Source organism: Limanda limanda, chromosome 21 (assembly GCF_963576545.1).
Source record: "Limanda limanda chromosome 21, fLimLim1.1, whole genome shotgun sequence".
NCBI lineage: Eukaryota > Metazoa > Chordata > Actinopteri > Pleuronectiformes > Pleuronectidae > Limanda > Limanda limanda.
The window spans coordinates 9,040,721-9,056,528 of record NC_083656.1 but is presented as its reverse complement, the minus strand read 5'-3'; the positions used below and the strand labels follow the sequence as shown (position 1 = coordinate 9,056,528).

General features: G+C 44.0%; 2 protein-coding genes across 3 annotated transcripts; one reads left to right on the top strand and one right to left on the bottom strand.

Moving 5' to 3' along the window:
- Window positions 1-1,891: 1,891 nt before the first annotated feature.
- Window positions 1,892-7,856, bottom strand: scd (stearoyl-CoA desaturase (delta-9-desaturase)). Of its 2 annotated transcripts, XM_061094475.1 has the most exons (7): window positions 7,740-7,856; window positions 7,478-7,582; window positions 6,917-7,197; window positions 5,254-5,384; window positions 4,943-5,148; window positions 4,323-4,555; window positions 1,892-4,032 (listed from the first exon to the last, which is right to left on the bottom strand). In XM_061094475.1, the coding sequence occupies exons 3-7, from the start codon at window positions 7,170-7,172 to the stop codon at window positions 3,833-3,835; spliced, it is 1,026 nt and encodes a 341-aa protein (XP_060950458.1). In that variant the 5' UTR covers window positions 7,173-7,197; window positions 7,478-7,582; window positions 7,740-7,856; the 3' UTR covers window positions 1,892-3,832. The 2 variants fall into 2 exon arrangements, with proteins under 2 accessions (XP_060950458.1, XP_060950459.1); XM_061094476.1 differs by lacking the exon at window positions 7,740-7,856 and having other exon boundaries at window positions 7,478-7,670.
- Window positions 7,857-10,602: 2,746 nt separating this feature from the next.
- On the top strand, window positions 10,603-15,113 carry dnajb12b (DnaJ heat shock protein family (Hsp40) member B12b). The gene is made up of 9 exons (XM_061095150.1): window positions 10,603-10,735; window positions 11,905-12,082; window positions 12,167-12,312; window positions 12,407-12,580; window positions 12,989-13,062; window positions 13,241-13,350; window positions 13,775-13,947; window positions 14,105-14,221; window positions 14,328-15,113. Exons 1-9 carry the CDS (start codon window positions 10,603-10,605, stop codon window positions 14,345-14,347), a joined length of 1,125 nt encoding a protein of 374 aa, XP_060951133.1. The 3' UTR covers window positions 14,348-15,113.
- Window positions 15,114-15,808: the final 695 nt, after the last annotated feature.

Sequence of the window (15,808 nt, the reverse complement as noted above, 5' to 3'; positions counted from 1 at the left end):
ATTAATAATTTGAGCTGTTGGTTTATTTGCAGGAAAGCAACATGTGACCCTTTGTTCATATTTGAAAATGGAAAACCCAACAAACTTTATATAGTGAGACAACCTTTTCATTTTAGCGACTTCCTTTTTGTTTTAATCAACAGCTGATACCTACATTAAAATTTGAACATTTGTAAACGCCCACAAGCACGTACACATATACACCCTCTCTCTCTCTCTCTTTCTCTTCCCCCCCACCCCCGCCTGCTGCTGAATGCACCTCAGTCTATTTTTATGACCATAGCAGATTTCAGAACGCGCCACTCGGATCCACAGTCACTTCCAGAAAACGTCTTGTGAGTTTGTGATCTGGATCCTCACCCGCCCTTCGTCCCATTGGTCCAGGAGGATCATAAGTCAGATCTTGGCCCGTGATTGGTCGGCTGCAGTCAGACGCTCCTAACCGTGTGGCGTGAATGTTTCGGGGGCCGATGATGAACTGCAGTAACCTGGTGTCATGTCACCCTGGGGTGATGGCAACATGCAGCATCACACCACAGCAGTTGAATAAGTGAGCCAAGTGCTGAGTGTGACTCTGTGACACGTCACTGTGGGAAATCTAAATCCATATTTATGCACAAACAATATATATTGTTGTATGTAAACTCCACGTATGAAGACGTTTCATCTGGACCGGAAACAGTCAGTCAGCTGATGCTCTCCTCAACGAATTCTTCACCACTACATTTACACATGCACATCAAATACATATACAATCATATAATACAAAAAGAAAGTATATAAAGTTGTTCAAAACTTAGTCCCTCCTGCCATTTATAACACTCAATTTATAATGCATAAATAATTATGATCACATATTATTTTGAAAACTTATAATAATGGCACCTGTCAATATAAAGGCCTAGTAGTAGTATGATTACTTTTTTATGCATGTCCTTAACCTATATTCCATAGTGTAGTATTTCCACTTTTACTTAAGTACAGTAGGCAGATTTTTTTGTATTCATTCAGAACTTCCACTTACTATGACTTCACCCTGAAAGAGTCTGATGTATTTTAAACTGGTCGACATATCGGTCCTACATTCCACTCTGACCCGTGGAAACCTGACTCTTATACTCATCTGCGGGCAACAGCTAATTACTGCAGCACTAAATACAGGAGATATCTGACTCAGTGTGTGTGTGTGTGTGTGTGTGTGTGTGTGTGTGTGTGTGTGTGTGTGTGTGTGTGTGTGTGTGTGTGTGTGTGTGTGTGTGTGTGTGTGCGTGTCAGTGTGTGTTCACAAAGCAAAAAACTAGTATTTTATGTAATTTACTTTACAATATTAACTTTTTAGGTATGTTTGTGCACCCAGTGCTCATAACACATTATTCCTATTATCATTTCTTGTTGTTTAAGTCTTGTGATATTTATTCTGACGACACAAGAACTTTCTGTTCAATAACTTGGAATTTATACAATTCCTTTCCCCTTAATCATGTCACACCCCCTCAGGTCGAACCTGTCCCTGAGGTTGTTAAAAAAACAACTGTAAATTAGAAACAAGAATTTTAATTATTTACATTATTATTTGATGATTGATGCGTCGTGTTTGCAGATGTTATCAGAGGGAGTGTTCTGGCAGCAGCTGAAGCCACATCACCTGTTTCACTTGTCAAGAGCCGTGCCGGCAGACACTGATAAACCACATTTTAAAAAGCAGACTCGGAAGCAGCTGGAGGGGAAGTTTCAAGTGGGTGATCAAAGGTTTCTTATTGATTTAGCAAAACCATAACAATCTGCTAAAAATGGTTTGAATTTCTGAGCGGCTCGCAATGTTGATCAGAGAGAGGTGAGTGTGAAGAGAGAAAGAAAAGCAACGACAGTTAGAATTGAATTACGAGTGTAGTGAAAATATCGTGACTTTTATTTCAGAATAGAATACAGTTTAGATTTGACATGATCATTCAGACTGACAACCTCTCCGTCCTCCGGGTCATTTAGGAAAACTAGATAGAGGGAGTTGTTGGCATGTGTGGAGATATTTCACTGTCGGGTTTGGTTTGAGTGACGTCTGATCACGGCACCCGTTTGTTTGAAGGGTTTCAGAGTGAGATGCTGTGAAAGTACAGTTGGCACATCCAGCAGGGGAACCATGTTTTGCAAGTTAAATCTCATGATTAAACACCGGGTGTTAAATTTGAATCAGATCCATTTGCATTCACAGTACCGTAATGTTGTCATGCTGCCTGAATTGAATAAAAAAATAATAAAAACAATAAGTAATAAGTAATAATGTTGGACCTGGTGCTTCAGCCTGTAAACATGGACCTCAGTCAGGTTTTATATCTTTATCTGACAGGACATATATATATATTTATATGTATATATAAGGCATTAAGTTGTATTCTGACTCTTGGGGGGGATAAAAGTACGCATGTGCTCCAATTTGGTATTTTTGATATTTAAAAGACAATCTTCCAATTCTTGCAAAGCAGAAACAGGTTCAGGTTAGAGCAATATTCGTTTAAGTCAATAAGAAATAGAATAAACCAGAGTAAACACCTGAAATCTGCTGGGAAACCAGACCCTCTCTGTCACCATGGCAACAGCTCTGTTGATCCAAAAGAGATGCAGCTCCGCGGTTACGTCACAAAATTAAGACACAGCTCTGCCGTTGATAAAGAAAAAACACCTCACTACAAACACCTACTACGGTATATCGTCATGCATGGGGTGGCATGTTGTTTCACAACGCCAGAACTGTCACATGACCGGGCTGCTGCTACGTCGACCAATGAGACGTCTGCGGCAGGTGTTTGTGGACAAAGGAGGAACATGTCGAATACCACAGTTAAACTTCCACAACGGATTTTAGAGAAGCAATATTGACTTAGCGTGCTGGATAGAGATGGTTATGAATGAGTCAGTCGACAACAGGAACCCTCTTCTGTTATGTAACCATCAAAAACACACAACACATTGCATGGTTCTTAGGTAAAATAACATTTATCTTTTACTAGTAATATTTATTGGCAGTTTTTTAAGATTGTCTCAAATTACTACACAGACTAAAGAAAGCATTAGTCCTTTTCAAAGTTCTGCTTTCCGCAGAGAACAGCCCAGTTAGACAGAAACAAACCACATGACTGAGGTTTCTGTTCACTTTTTGGCAATGTGGTTGTCAAGTCGTAAAGAGATGGTCTGGGTTCCCTCAGTCATCCATCAGGTGCCATATTTCATGAAAGCCAGCAACTTTGTTTCAACAAAACAAATGTGATTTTAACTCTCTTTAAACTTTGACACATCTTTAAGAGTGCTCCAAATCTTAATTTAGATCAGAACTGTAAAAATCCGATGTAAACTGTCAACAAAGGCAAAAGTATCACAACTTATTGATTAAAACGTTGTTTCCTTTTTTGTTACGGCACTTCTCATGTATTTTCATTAATAATTGAGTAACACCTACATAAAAATGGCTACATGACTGATCTTGCATGAGGAAATGCACACCAAAGTGGCAAAACAGCCAAGAATGAAGTTGACTTTTAAAACGTATCTACTTCAAATCTAAAACAACTTTGCAAGACCTTGGCCCGACTGAACAATATAGAAACTGAGGCCAAGAGCTTAGCAACACGTGTTTTTTTTTTTTTTTTTAAATCCGACTTGAACAATTTGTTAAGTTACAGCTACAAAAAACCACAAAAACAAGCAAAATGTGGTCAAGGCCCTCATGAAGCTGACGTTCATCCTCTGAGGATGAGAAATGTATAGCTTTCAAAGACTGGGAAGCTTCTTCTTCTCCTTCGGTTGTTTTCCCCTCGAAGCTGACCGCGGCGCACCCATCTTAGCCACTCCGGTGGCTCCCGTCTCCGGTGCGCTGCATCCGCGCCAGGATCAGCTCGCTGGACACTCGCTTGCGGTCCTTGGCCAGACCAAAGAAGCACATGAGGTCGATGAAACACGTGGTAAGGTTCAGCTTGCACCCGAATTCGCTGGTTGCATAGTCATAGGGGAACGTGTGGTGGTAGTTGTGATATCCTTCGCCTGTAAGCAACGGGAAACAGAGGTGAGCGATTCAGACTGAAGACAGACGTTTCCAATGTTTAGGACCAGTTCATTGAAAATGTCAGCAAACATGTAATGGCAAACAAATTTAACAATTTCGATGTGATTAAATCCGGCAAAGAGATTATTCTATGTCAAGATAAACGTGCATAAAGGTACTTTATTCAACATTTTGGCAAAACCTAAAGAGAGTAAAGTTCTCGTAAAGCACGACAGAGACTTGCAACAGGTTTTGAAATGAGATCCCACTTTTGACACGCTGTCCATACCTATAGCGCTGAACGTGACAAACTTGTTTTCCCTGGGGTTGATGCCCGTGTCATAGGGCCTGTTCCCCCACATGTGCGCGGCGCTGTTCACGAGCCAGGTGGAGTTCAGCACCAGCGTGTACCTCAGCAGCGCCGGGACGAAGTAGGCCACCCACAGGGACTCCCCCCACAGGTACCAGGGCACGAACATGGGGATGAAGAAGCACATGAGCACCACCGACAGCTTGTAGTAGCTGTCAGGGAGAAACAATGGGTGGAGATGGAAAGAATGGAAGTCAGTATTTACTCAGTGCAACATAAACATGGAACAAAAAGTGCTCGTCAGACATGCTCACGCCCTCACTTTCCTTCACATGACAGAGTGACTGTTGGCACATCTCCCCATGCAATGAATGACATGTTGGTAATTGGGACCTGGTTAAACCAGAATGACTAAGTTAAACCGCACTGCTTCAGTGACCCGTAAATCCAAAGTAGGTGAAGTTCTCGCTGTATTTGAGACAATGCTTCCAGTCAAAACCACCTGACAAAAGTCTAAAGTCCTTTTTTTTTTTTTTTACAATTATATTTTTTACTATATCGACGAGTGTAAAAATAGATCATTCACTGAAGTGACTTACTTTCTCTGAAACATAACGACTTTGTCGGCCTGCAGGTCGGTGAGCTCCAGCTTGCGTCCCTTCTCGATGACGTCCGGGTGTTTGCGGAGCATCAACCAGCCGATGTGAGAGAAGAAGAAGCCTCGGACGGCGTTGTGAGGGTCCGCGTCCGTCTCTGAATACTTGTGGTGAACCCTGTGGTCCCGGGCCCATTCATAGATATCGTTCTGAGGGTTATAGGATAAGACGCAGATTACACACAGTGAAGGACACAACATGGTATTTACACTGTAATGAAAGTGTGTGTCTGTGGAGCTGTTAAATTCAGGTACCTGAAATGCCATGGAGTTAGCTAAACTAAGAAAGATCTTTAGGGGGGTTGAGGCCTTGTAGGATCTGTGGCTCCACAGGCGATGAGCTCCTGCAGTAACTCCCAGAGCACTTACTACAAAACAAAGTACGGCTGTGGAAAGAAATGCAAAGGACAAATAAGTTCGACAACATTATGCTGAAAAGAACAGACACTGCTCGTTGCAAAGTCTTTGCATCACCTTGTAGTTCATAAAACCTTTACTGTTTGTTAAAGGCAACAAATCAGTGAATTCACATCCAAAAGCTTAAACATTTCAATGTTTAAAATCCACCTTTGACTGAGCTGGTCTGTACTCGTCTGCTTGTTTCACAAGACAATGCATCTATTCCACTCTCGTGTAATTACATCATATCAGATGATGACTGGACGAATTAAACCATTTGATGATTGCATGTAGGATGAAACAGGAAGCATTAAAATCTACCCACGTTCAGTCTCTTTGCTCTAATGAAAAACCTACATCTCAATATATGTTATAACCAATATATGCTGCAACTAAATGTTGTTTTTTATTAAAGGTTCACTTGTAGATTATTTTCCAGATCAATCAACCTGCCAGTTATTTCCCACAATTCACCCGATTAATTTCCAGACTAATAAATTTGATTTGTAATCAATTCCCTCCGAACGATCGATCGATTCCCAAACTATTTGCTGGATTGTTTCCTGCTGAGCGAGTGATCAACAAATCACGTCGTCTCTTCTGTGTTGTTACTGAACAGCAGCTCTCTGTCCATGCAGCAGCAGCAGCGGCAGCAACATTCAGACATTAAATCTCTGATGATGGGTGCCTCATCCATACTCCCCCCCCTACACGCAGGCTACTGGGAGGAGGATTATGCACTGATGAAAGCGACCATGTTTTTGCAGTGGTGTGAGAGAGAGAGGGATGAGAGAGAAATAAGAGAGATTGAGAGACAGAAAGAGAGACCGGGATGTGAAACACTGCCAATCTTTCCATCGCACTTCTTATTCTCTGATAGAAAGATCAACATGTTCTCGACACAGGAGGAGAGTGAAAATTACCATTCACGCATTCAAAAACATGGCGAGGATAGTCAATTACCACCGAGGGCCTGTTACTGATTTAAGCGACCATGTTGTTGCATGCATGAGAGAGAGAGAGAGAGAGAGAGAGAGAGAGAGAGAGAGAGAGAGAGAGAGAGAGAGAGAGAGAGAGAGAGAGAGAGAGAGAGAATAAGAGACAGAAAGAGAGACAGGCCATTCCACAGCACCGGGGATGTGAAACACTGCCAATCTTTCCATCGCACTTCTTATTCTCTGATAGAAAGATCAACATGTTCTCTCTCGACACAGGAGAGAGAGAGTGAAAATTACCATTCACTCACAAAAACATGGCGAGGATAGTCAATTACCAGCGAGGGCCTGTTACTGATGTAAGCGACCATGTTGTTGCATGCATATGAGAGAGAGAGAGAGAGAGAGAGAGAGAGAGAGAGAGAGAGAGAGAGAGAGAGAGAGAGAGAGAGAGAGTGGGCAGGGCTGCTGACATAACAGCCGAGACGATGTTACACGGATACATAACTGGGAGAATGAAAGCCCCCACTGGCCCCCCCTCCGCCCCCCCACAGTAACAGGTAGAAGACGTGTTGGTCACTCACACCAGAGCAAGGTCAGGGGGGATGCTGAGGGGACGAGCAGGAAGCCGTACGCGGCCGCCAGGTGCAGGACGGTCATCAGGACCACGTTCCTCCACACGATGACCCGGGGGGGTTTGGGCCCCTCGCTCTCTTTGTACGTGTGGTCCACGCCGTCTTCCCTGGGGGGCTCCGGGGGGACGTTGCTGGTGGTACCGCTGTTCCCGGACGTGCCCCTCTGCTGCAGCGGCTTCTTCTCCAAAGCCTCCGCCTCCGTCATGGTGGCTGCGGCTGGTGGGGCGATGCTGTGACACGGAGGAGGGGAGAGAGAGAGAGAGAGAAACGTCGGTGGAGCCTCACACACCATCCACACATTGTGCTACAATAAAAGCGTCCATCTTTAAATCGTTATTGTTGTTATTATCCCCGCTAGCCAGGTTAGCTAGCTAGCTGCGTGGATGTGGCGATGATGCTCCTCACTTCTCTCTGACGACACTCGCCGGCGGTTGCGTAACGCAGATGTTACACCTGTGGGGAAAAACGGAGGGATGAGCAGCGGAGAGGGAGAAAAGAAGAGCAACTCACCGAAAGAAGACAGACGAGTGGGGGTGCAGTTTGTCTCTTTCACCGGGAGGAGGGAGCGGAGGACACGGGACAGCCTGGCGAGTGGGACGCGGGGCTCCAGCAGCTCTGAGGGGGAGAGAGAAGCTCGAATCAATGGGAGCCGGGGCTGGAGGTGCGAGCAGCCAATCAGCGCGCAGTGCTCGCCTCAGCGCCGGCTTCTGATTGGCTGCCTGTTTATCTGCTGTTCACCTTTTTATTCATTTGCTGCCAGATGTATATTTACCTCCGCGCGGCGGCAGCAGCTGCACCGCTGTCTAGACCCGTTGCGACTTCACCGTGGGTTCGATCCCGCGTTGATCTGGAGCGTTAGTACAAATGAGTAATCATGTGGCACTGAGACGTGTATGTGTGTGTGGGGGGGGGGACTGGCTGTTCTAGTTGCCGCTCGTACAGGAAACCTCTGCCCGCCCACAGGGAGAACACAGCTGTGGCACGTCACCCTCACCCCACCAATGCAAACACAGAACATCCCCACAGTGATATGTTAAACTCCTATGTAGACACACGTGATCTATAGGTGCTGGGTGAAAACAAGTAAATAGAACCGCTTCAGCAAACCCCCCAGAATCAGAATCAGAAAGGATTTATTGCCAAGTTGGTTTACACCTACCTACCTGGAATTTTCTTTGGTGAAAAGGTGCATACATTTAACATAAAGCATAAAAACACAATAAGTACTTCCCATAAGAAAGAAGTAATATATACAAATATATATACAAGACATAAAAGTTAAATAAAGAGTAAAATGCAAAAACAAATAAATACAAGATATAAAAAGTTAAATAAAAAGTAAAATGCAAAGCAGGAGAGAAATGGGGATGTGCAATATGCAATATACTGTTATGTTATGTGTGTTAATGTAACAAAGAATTGACACTTGGGTGCGGAATAAGAGTCACAATAAAAAGAGGCTCTCTGATAATAAGGGCCCGAGCACCGAACAGTGGAAGCCCTATGGAAATTGTAAGGATTATTATTATTTTCTTTCAGGCAAATGAAAAGTCTTTTGGAGGGCTTTAACAGGCTCAAATTGTTACCAACGTTTAGTGGTGAGAATTTACGTATTGTGGAGAAATTTTAAATGGGCGTGGCAAAAGGCTCAACAGCGCCCCCTGGAAGGCAGCCCCTGAGTTCCCATTGACCGATTTTCACGAAAAATTGATACACAGGTGTATCCTGGTCTGACGCACAACACAGTCTCAAGGAGCATTATGAAAAACTAGCAATTTTTGCAAACATGTCCTAGAGCTTTCATCAGATCAACTTCAACTTGAGATGAGTGTCATCTAAACAAGATTGAAATAAAACCTACCTCACAGATCGAGTTTTCATATTTCATATGACCGTGGCGTGGCGTCAAAGTTTGATTACACGCTATCGAAACACAATGTTCTATATCTCGGACATTCAAGGACCATGCATCCTTTGATGTTTAGCCGTCAACCAACAGCTCCTGCAGTGACAATGTCAGTGGTCATAGGTCAAAGGAATCTTTGATGTCTTTCAAAGGTGAGGTCTCTCTCTCTCTCTCTCTCTCTCTCTCTCTCTCAGAATTGTGACATTTCCTCAAACCTTGTAAACATTGAGGTACGGCGAAGGTTCAACCTTCGCCAAAGGAGACGAGTCATAACTCCACTGTGCATTGTTCTATCACCACCAAACTTCTGTCACATGATCAGAGACTAAGCCTGAACAGCTCTATGTGTCAAAATTTCCTCTCTCTTTATTTTACAAATTGTACAGAATCTCTACTAAAAAAAAGGAACGTGAATGATTTTCATTCAAGTGTGGAATTACAGACTCAAGGCTCTGTAATAACTTCTTGGTTTGTGAAGACTGTTTGAAAACCAAATAACAAGGGACAATAAAGACCACCGTTAACCTTACTATTTGTTCTAAATGGTGTAAACAGTCTTTTAACTGAGTCATGGGTTGATCCGGGCCCTGGGGCCTGTGTACAGTTCAGACACAGCAGAGTCTGTTGTGGTTTGAAATGGCTGTTAACATTTAGTGAGTTTAATAAAAATCAAAAAGACCTGAAAGAAACACAAAAAACGGAGAAAAATATTAGACGAGATGAAACAGTTAGGAATGAAAAGTTGGAACATTTCACATAACGGTTTCATGAACTATCAGAATCAGAATCAGAATCAAAATCCTTTTCCCAAGTATATTTTCACATACAGGAAATTGCCTTGGTGTGGTTGGTGCACATAAATAACAATCAGACATTAAACAACAATATTTACATATATATAAATATATATAAAACAATATAAAACAAAACAATATATACAGTGAGAGAGTTATGCACATACAGTGCTAAGGTGCAGAGATTTTCTGGAATAGGCGGTGACCGTTAATATTCATTAACAAGGAAAACAGCTGTGTGTGTGTGTTGTGTTTAAAAGTAACTCTGGTGACTTGTCAACTGAGGTTAAACTAAGTTAACCTCTTAGTAAACTGAACAGTTGCATATATTGGAAATATTTGAAATTGCCACTGTACATAAAAACAAAACAACAATATATACAGTAAGAACAATAATATATACAGTAAGAATTGAGATAAATTATGTGCGAGGGGGGGGCAGAGTCATTGTGAGCCCCACTGCCATGGGGAAAAAACTGTTCAGGTGGCGTGAGGTTTTAATGAAAAAGGGGAAAGGACTCAATATGTTTTGAATTGCTCCTACTCAGGGATTTACTTGTTGCATTTGTTGCATGTTTTATATTTTTATTTGAAATAAAAACTTAACCAAGAAGAAAAACTCGTGTTGTTGCCTATGGTTGTTGCTCACACCTATTCACTCCTCACGGACCAATCGGAGGGCTCCTCTGAAAACAAGCGGTTTGTCTCCATCTAGTGGAGAGACGAGGCGGCGCAGGGAGCGGACGCTGTCATCACATCGCGCACCCAGGGCTCGAACGGATCTCCAGAGGCTCCAGACTCCAGCTGCAGCATCACGGCTCTGACGGCTTCATGTCACCGGCCGACGGGATCCGATTCCGCAGCATCCACATGACGGCATCAGCAGGCGCCTGTATTTACTGCTGCTCCGCTTCTCTGCCGCTGCTGCTGCTGCGATGGAGGTGAACCGGGACGAGGCGGAGCGCTGCATCGACATCGCCACCGCGGCGCTGAGCGACGAGCAGCCGGAGAAGGCGCAGCGGTTCCTGGAGAAGGCGCAGAGGCTGTTCCCGACCGAGAAGGCCAGGGGTGAGTCAAAATGGCCGAGCTGGAGTAAAAGGGAATCAGGGGGGGAGCTGGGGAGGGAGGGGGATAGGGGGGTGCACAGCAGCAGCAGCATCAGCATCATCACCTGCAGCATCATCACCTGCATCGTCCCGGAGGAGCCGGGGCCTCGCGTAGACCCCCCCTAGCTGCAGTCCCAGCAGATGGGCTGTTGAAGTACATCTACCATGATAGGACCCTGGTGGTGGTTCACTGTACATGAAACAGTACACAGGGAGTCAGTGGTGTCACTTTGCTATTGGCTGCTGGTTTTTATTAGAAAGCTAAACCTAGAAAGTCAGTTACAGGGCAAGACATACAGCCAGTTGTGTTATTACATGAGATAAGATGAGATGAGATGATCTTTTAATGGTCCCACCACTGTGGAATAAACCGTGTTGCAGCAGCAGCAAAAAAAAGGAATACACTCACTAAAGGTAATAATTATGTAAGAAATACAGTATAAACACAAGGAACCACAAAAGATACAAAATATGTACAATGTACATGTTTATATTAGTATATGTAACATATGTGTACTGTGTTTATTGAGTTTTAAATGTATACACAATTGCCTACACACACACTAAAGCTCCAGAGCAAGAGGGAGGCTGCAATGAGACACAAGTAGGCCTACACACACTCACACTCACTCACAATTACACACACAACCTTTAAACCAAACCTGGATCCTGCAGCTGTTCAACGAATGTGTGCTAAAATGGGAGGACCAGCCCAAATGTCCTCTTACCCAGAATGTCCTCACTCAGCAAAGTCTGTCTTATGTCCTCACAACGGCAGAAGTCGATTATCCAATTAACCCATCCCCCAATCCGCATGTGTTTGGACTTGGGAGGAAACAAAGGCAGAAGTAGTACACACAAAAAAATGTTGATTGTATGAATATATAGATTTGACTTACACATAATCCACAGTCAAAGAAACCTACAACACATTATTAATATTAGATTGCTGAGGCTGCCACAGTTTCTGATATTTCATGGTATTTACCCTTAAAGTGTTTCTGGACCATCCTGGTTAATCTGACCAGATCAAAACAGGAAATATCGTTCTGTTTTTATCTCTCTATGCAAGTGTGTTGGATGCCTGCATATATTTGAATCCTCACAATGGTGCTTTTGTGTTGGTTCCAGTGCTGCTGGACCTGATAGCGAAGAATGGATTCACACCCAGAGCAGGCGGCCACTCAGACTTTAGTGGGCGCTCGGGGCCTCGACAGCGGCAGACCCCCGGTGAAGATGCCAGACCTGAACAAAAACCCTCAGACGCCTCCAAACCCTACACGGCCGATCAGCTGGAAGCCGTGAGGAGGTCAGACTGACTGATACCGAGTCTACTCTCCGGGTATATGTTCTCCGTTTATATGGAATCTGATGTGATGTGTTTTCTTCACAGGATAAAACAATGCAAAGACTTCTATGAAACCCTCGGGGTGGAGAAAGACGCGCCTGAGGACGAACTGAAACGATCGTATCGAAAACTTGCTTTGAAATTCCATCCAGACAAGAACCACGCCCCAGGGGCCACAGAGGCTTTTAAAGGTAACATGCACGAAACTGGGGTTCATCAATCATCAGAGTCTGTTCTCTGTGATGCTCTAACACAATTTGACTTTGTGTTTTTCCTTTCCACAAGCTATCGGGAACGCGTACGCCGTCCTGAGTAACGCTGGCAAACGGCAGCAGTATGATCAGTGTGAAGAAGAGAGGCAACATCCGTCCACACACGAACCCAGTCAGGGAAACTTCGAGCCAGACATCTCACCTGAAGACCTCTTCAACATGTTCTTCGGAGGAGGATACCCGTCAAGTGAGTGCCACTGCTACACTGTGTGCTTTCAGACCAGAGACTGTAAATCAAGATGGACGACATTACGGCTCCATCGTCCCCTGGTGGTCATTAACCCTTCCTCCTCCATGTTAATAGATGGACCAAACAAAAAAGTCAAATTTAATGTTGCTCTCATCACACAGACTTTGCTCCAAGTGTTTATTTTGGTTTAAATTTGTTATTTGAGGCTTTAAATACGGGATGAAACGTCATCATTGACAGACGACCCACGATTGTTCGTTCTTTGTATATACAGAACATTTTGGCGTCATTTCTGGATAGTGGGAGGAAGTGGAGACGTGTTGTCGACCATTATAAACAGTTTCATTCCAGGTTAAAGAGGTTATGATCTGTATGTTAAGTGCCACTTGTGCTACCTTCATCCAGGTACTGCTGGCGTGTATGCTAACGGGAGGATGCGTCCTCCAAGGAGAGAGAGGGGACGAGAGCGACCACGAGAGGTGAGTTGGATGTTTTCCTTTCTAGCTCCAGCAGCCTGCAGACGTGATGTAATGTGACTATTTTCCAGCAGGGGGAGACCTTGAGTCATCTGTGATTTTTTTTTTACCTCTGCAATATTCAAGTGCCTGTTTTTTTAAAGCAGAGAGAGGTTGGAATGATGTCATGTTTCCTCTGCAGGGGGGACTCGCTCTCTTCGTGCAGGTCATGCCCATCCTCATCCTGGTGATTGTGTCAGCGCTCAGTCAGATCATGGTCAACACCCCCCCCTACAGCCTCAGCTTCAGGCCGTGAGTTTGAATCCTGCCCTGAAATAACACTGTCACACTGTACTCTGTGTACTCAAACCATTGATTGTTCTATTTCATGCCGTTTTTGAAGAAAAGCAATTTGAAATGTCTCAGGTTCATAGATTTGTTTTCATGTTACTAGTTGTTTTGCAGCCTCAGATCTATTGCGACTTGTTTGTTTTGGACAGAACGGTTCCATATCGCCTCCTCATGAATTGCTGGCTCCGTGTGTCTGGCCTCTCTCCATGTTTCTCTCCTGCCTCTGTGTCCCTGATACACTTCTGTCGTTTCTGGCCCGTACTCCAGCCGTTATCATCATCAGAGTAGTGCCCTCACAGAGACAGACGGTGCCAGGCCGGTCAACCTTGTCATCGCCGGTCACGTGTTGCATCGCTCACACTTTTTTCCTTTCCCCCTCGTGCAGGTCAGCAGGTTACACCCAGAAGAGGCTAACCGAGCACCTGAAGGTGCCATATTACGTGGGGGATCAGTTCTCCAAAGAGTTTACGGGGATGAATCGGAGGAATTTAGAGCGTTCGGTGGAGGACGATTACATTTCCAACCTTCGCAACAATTGTTGGAAGGAGAAACAACAAAGTATGTGTGCCAGTAGAACAAATCAGGCTGATATCTTTATTAAGCTGCGAATATTGACTGTTGGTTCTGCCAGTTCTGGGCGAAGGATTAAAAAACATATTCTGTTTTTTTATCACCTCCCTCCTCTCTTCTGTCTTTCATGAATCGTTTCCTGCAGAGGAAGGCATGTTATACAGGGCTCGCTACTTTGGAGACTCGGATCTGTACCAAAGGGCGCAGAGGGCTCGCACTCCGAGCTGCGTCAAGCTGTCCGAGATCACGGCATCACAACACGGTTGGAGCTGCTTTCATATTCACAACACAAGTATCCAGATTCAAACTGAAAACCTTTGTACTGAGGCCAACTGCATATTCATTCATTGTTTTCTTATCATCTCTAGGTTTCCCTAATCAATACTGAGGTTTGCTGGCTGTAAATAGACGAGCTTTACTATCTGGAGACTGACAACGACTCAACGAGCAACACAAACAAACCAGCAGCAATCTGCATCTAACTGAACTCAAAACAAACTGGACGAAACTATGAATTTTAATATGTCAACTTTAAAATGTAATATTAACATAACGATATGAAAAATGGAAAAGCCACTGAAAACAGCTCGTCCCCATGACAAGACACCGGTCTGGAAAACCTCCACGTCCCAGTTTTGCCTGGAAGCCGTGACCCTGGCTGAGCTCACTCGTTTTTTTGTCTCCTTCTAAGAATGCAGTATGGAACGCCCCTCATTTCCCTTAAATTGCCATCAAGCTGCATAGATATATGTTCTCTAACGTGCCTGATTTTTTTTCCCACCAAGATCCATGAATTATTTCCTGGGAAAACATGGGAAAATGTTAAAATGAAAATTCCTGCATCTTGATATTTTGGATCTGTACAAAAAATTCATTGCATTGGGTTTAAACATAAGCTCCTCTGCGGATGTAGCCAGAGAGGGGGGTGGGGTTACTCACTGTATGGATGTTATATATGTAGCAGCTGATTAGATACCACAGCGAACGCTTCCTCTGTCATTTTAAAGAGTCAAATCAGTACAGGGGAGAAGTCGGGCGCTGGATTTTTGCTTGTTTGACTTTAAATGCACATTGTGAAACTATGCAGGGATAATGTGAAACCTCTGATGAATACACACTCATGTCTAAGGTTTGTCGAGACATGTGAAAACTGAGATCTGTCATCTTTTTCTGCTGTTTGTTTGTCGGTGTGTGCGTGTGAGAGAGAGAGAGATAACAACTATGAAATGTCCCTTTACACTTTGCCTCCTTTAATTATATGAAGGATAGAGTGATATAATGTACTGTAAACGCCAACGCCACGAGTGAGAGACGTGCCTAACCACAGAGAGGGGCTTTCACGGGTTTTATTGTTGGAGTGTCCTGTCCCATCTGATGTCCATCTTTTTGTTCATAGAATGCTATTTATTCTCTGTTTTATTGTTTAGCTAAGAACAGACTATCACACAGAACCTTTTTCCACCATGTTTTTAGTCCCGGATGAAAAATAAATGTGGATGCTTGAAACGTGTGGGACGCGACTCATTTCTCCAGAGCAGAATGTGGAAACAAAGGCTTGAGTCAGCACTAAAATCCACAGGGTTGGCTCACGGAGTGAAACTGGGAACTGGGAACATGGCTCCGTGCACGTTCACGCTTTGGGGGACGTGCAGAATGTCCCCGGCTGTTTTTGGCAGTTGTTGCGAAATTTACTTCCACACTTTTTGTCATCGTTGTGCATGATATGTCTGGTTCAGCTGACGTTCATGCCAAAATAGCTGAACACTATTCCTCAATTCAAATAGGTTAGTGCTAGTTTCATAAAGGTTCTATGACTGTTTACTTAGCAGAATGGAGCCAATTTTTCCAC

Coding starts and splice junctions, on each gene's coding strand:
- dnajb12b (XM_061095150.1), top strand. CDS start 10,603: ATGGAGGTGAACCGGGACGAGGCGGAGCGCTGCATCGACATCGCCACC. Junction 12,581..12,988: donor CGGAGGAGGATACCCGTCAA/GTGAGTGCCACT, acceptor ACCTTCATCCAG/GTACTGCTGGCGTGTATGCT. Junction 13,948..14,104: donor TTGGAAGGAGAAACAACAAA/GTATGTGTGCCA, acceptor CGTTTCCTGCAG/AGGAAGGCATGTTATACAGG.
- scd (XM_061094475.1), bottom strand. CDS start 7,172: ATGACGGAGGCGGAGGCTTTGGAGAAGAAGCCGCTGCAGCAGAGGGGC. Junction 5,385..6,916: donor CCCCCTGACCTTGCTCTGGT/GTGAGTGACCAA, acceptor TTCTTTCCACAG/CCGTACTTTGTTTTGTAGTA. Junction 5,149..5,253: donor CTAACTCCATGGCATTTCAG/GTACCTGAATTT, acceptor TATAACCCTCAG/AACGATATCTATGAATGGGC.